General features: G+C 45.1%; 1 protein-coding gene across 1 annotated transcript in view; it reads left to right on the top strand.

Moving 5' to 3' along the window:
* lrp6 (low density lipoprotein receptor-related protein 6) overlaps positions 1-3,423 on the top strand; it is a 40,457-nt gene that overhangs the window by 31,271 nt on the left and 5,763 nt on the right. Inside the window, 2 exon segments of the mRNA XM_020613439.1 lie at positions 36-255; positions 2,439-2,803. Coding sequence (XP_020469095.1) covers positions 36-255; positions 2,439-2,803 — 585 coding nt within the window.

The following is a 3,423-nucleotide window of genomic DNA, read 5'->3' as shown; positions in this document are numbered from 1 at the left end:
CTTTCATTTAAGGTGGTCTTTAAAAGGTTAAAATAAGCTTCACCACTTTGCGTTAACCTTATCTGCACAGGTACATGTACTGGACAGAGTGGGGCGGGAAGCCAAAGATCGACCGGGCAGCGATGGATGGGACGGGCCGGATCACTCTGGTGGCCGACGTGGGCCGGGCCAATGGACTGACCATCGACTACGCCGAGCGCCGTCTCTACTGGACCGACCTAGACACAACGCTCATCGAATCCTCCAACATGCTCGGTAGTATAAACATCAACTTTGATTATTATTGTTCACCTCCTCCACTGTACACTGATGAGAGATGAACAAATGAGACAATCTGAACGTGTCTTTATTACCACAAAGACATCAGACACAGTCAGTACTTCAGCTGAGAGGTCAGGAGCCTGACACACAGAGAGTGATCGGAATCTGACCCGAGTACATTTAGTGCATGTCTTTTTATACAGAGTTAGGTGTTGCTTGCTCAGACGGAGGAAAACCGGGTGCATCAGTGACAGAACCAGTGTTCTGTGTTCAGCTTCTGTCAAATGGATGTTTGTGCACAATCAGCCGAAACAGTTTAAGCCTGAGGTCAGCCTGAGTTCATGGCTGATGAGAAGGTCGGCAGCCTCAGCAGGTTTCCACTGAATCTGTCACTTCCTCTATGGATCTTAACCTGCATCAGCTTCACAAGGACACATGGTAAAATGAATTAGAAAACAGTTTCAGAAGATACACGTGACAAGTCGGTCTTTTTAAAAGCAACGTGCTTTACAGAGCCACGGAAAACTGAGCAGAGAAATGTTGCAGTAGAAATAACAAGTAACTGCACTGAGAGGCAGAGTAAAATCCCAAACAGCAAAACTGTTCAAGACAATATAATTCTAAAATGTTTTTTAACAAAGACTTAAAAAAACTTTGTCAGGGGCCAACTCCAGCAGTGCCTTAGTATGAGTCTTCATTAACATATACAAGGAAGAACATCGTCTTCACTTGAAGACAAAGGAAACGCTTTTACAGCAGTCCTCTCCAAAATCGCTCTGATCTGAATGTCGAACAAACTCTGGCTCTCTTTTGGAGCATGTGTCAAACTCAAGGCCCGTGAGCCAAATCTGTCCCGCCGGGTCATTTTATGTGGCCCTCTAAAGCTTAAAATGTGTATCGTTGTTTTAAAATAAAAGTCTATGCTATTTGAAAACATACACTGACCTAAACTACATCTCCCACAATGCACGTTGATTTTGGGACCAGCGAAGTATTGGTGTTTTGCTTTCAGCATTTAACCAGTAATTTCCCGACAAGTGGAAATGAGAAATACCAACAATTAATCCCAAAATGTCCCAGAAGAGAAAGGTTGATGCAGAAGGAAGGCAATTTACCGAAAGGTGGGAAAGTGAATATATGTTTCTGCTTCAAGGAGAAAACCCGTGTGTCTTTTGTGTCATGAGGCGGTGTCGGTGGAGGAGGAGTACAATATGGCATTTTGAGACCAAACACGGAGCCAAGTATGCTAAAGTTAGCCCCCAAGGAAACAACAACAAATTGTCAAAGACTTAAAAGGCATTTTGTTTTGTGTTTAATGTTATTTTCAGAACATAATCAGTGGGTGAGGATGGATCTACGTGGTGCGTTTAGGGACAAGCAGCATCACCTTATTAACTTCCTCCAAAAGTTGACCAATGTAGTTGTGAACCGAGACAACCCTTGTTGTTATTTTGAGTTAATGACATGTCCTACTTTGTATGTGTAGCAATATTCTTATTTTGCCTGATGTTATTGCTGAGGAAAAAATATTTTGAATTGAATTTTTCAAATTTATTTTGAGGGAAAAGTTGTTACAATCTATTCAAGTTCATATTTCTGGTTAAACCATTGCCAGTTTTAGACAGTTCAATAAATGTTAGTTCTGTTTGGCCCACAGCTGCAACTGTGGGTTAGTTTTCAGCCCCTTGTGTGATTGAGTTTGATACCCCTCTTTTAGAGGGTCGTCTTCATGGGCTTCACACACGTCATGAAACAGCATGAAAGCGAAACTGCTGCCCGACACAAACTGAGGACTAACGGCGTCTGCTGACGTGAATCTCGTCTGGCCTAATGAAATCCACACCAAGGCTTCGTTTTAAGGCTGTGGGAGCACTTTGGTCTTTAATGAACAGAACATGTAGGCAGGCACGATGTTTGCAACTTTTACTCATGTAAATTTGTTCAAGTGGTTCCTGACACGGGCTGTATGTTCTTGTGCATCCATGGGCCAACAGGATCCAGGCGGCGACTTTGTTGTTTCTATAGAGTGTACCAGAGAGCGCAGGCTGCTGTCAGCTGCAAATAAGAAACTGATGTCCTGTTGCTGTGAGGACACGTTCACACAGACAGTAGTACTTTTCTGCGTGAAACTAACCCTTGCCCGTTTTGTTCATCCGGGTGTTCTGTTTTTCCTTCAGGCCAGGACCGTGAGGTGATAGCTGATGACCTCCCTCACCCCTTCGGCCTCACCCAGTACCAGGACTACATATACTGGACCGACTGGAGCCAGCGCAGCATCGAGCGGGCCAACAAGACGAGCGGTCAGAACCGTACCGTCATCCAGGGCCACCTGGACTACGTCATGGACATCCTGGTGTTTCACTCATCCAGGCAGGGAGGCTGGAATGCCTGCGCCTCCACCAATGGTCACTGCTCCCACCTCTGCCTTGCCGTCCCCATCAGCAGCTTCGTCTGCAGCTGCCCGGCACACTTCTCCCTCAACTATGACAACAAGACCTGCAGCGGTGAGACAGTTTTACAGTGTTTGTTTTCCTTGTCAGACATGAGAATCGGCTGAGTCTCTGTGGAGCTGTTGGTTGGACACAACAAGACGTGAAGACGCCACCTCTCAGTCCAGAAAGTTAGTGTGTGACATTCTGGGAATAAAAAGATCATCAATAATCAAGACAATAATCAGCTGACTGATTGGTGACCCCTGTATTTGCATTTCCCCTCCATCGGTCAGGAGCTTTCTTTCAGTTTCACCGTCTGTACATCATTGACCTCGTTCACTTCTGAGCTCAACAAAGCTTTGAGCTCTAAGACGCAGAAGAGAAGCATTAAGATCTGATTGCACTGTTGCCTGTGTTGAACAGGTGTGAACACAGTCTCTCCAGCACACACACAGGTGTGAGCAGGTGTGGATGAGATGGCTTCTGACCGACAGTAGAAACCTGACCTCAGTGCAGCCTAATCCGTCTCAAAAGACAGAGCTGCGGCCAGGAGCAGTTTCCCAGTTCAGCTCATTCCCTTTCATTTGCAATCACAAAATCATGTTCATGGATAATTATGGCTCTGTTTCTGCTTTCTAAGAAATGCTTTTTAATTGCACACAGGCCTGTATTTTCAGTACTTCAGATGCACAGTAACTGCACTGTAACTTTCCTCCTTAGAAAATAGACA

This window comes from Monopterus albus, unplaced genomic scaffold, assembly GCF_001952655.1.
Source record: "Monopterus albus unplaced genomic scaffold, M_albus_1.0 scaffold134.1, whole genome shotgun sequence".
NCBI classification, from domain to species: domain Eukaryota; kingdom Metazoa; phylum Chordata; class Actinopteri; order Synbranchiformes; family Synbranchidae; genus Monopterus; species Monopterus albus.
The sequence above is the reverse complement of the archived record's forward strand: the minus strand, read 5'-3'. Positions and strand labels throughout refer to the sequence as shown.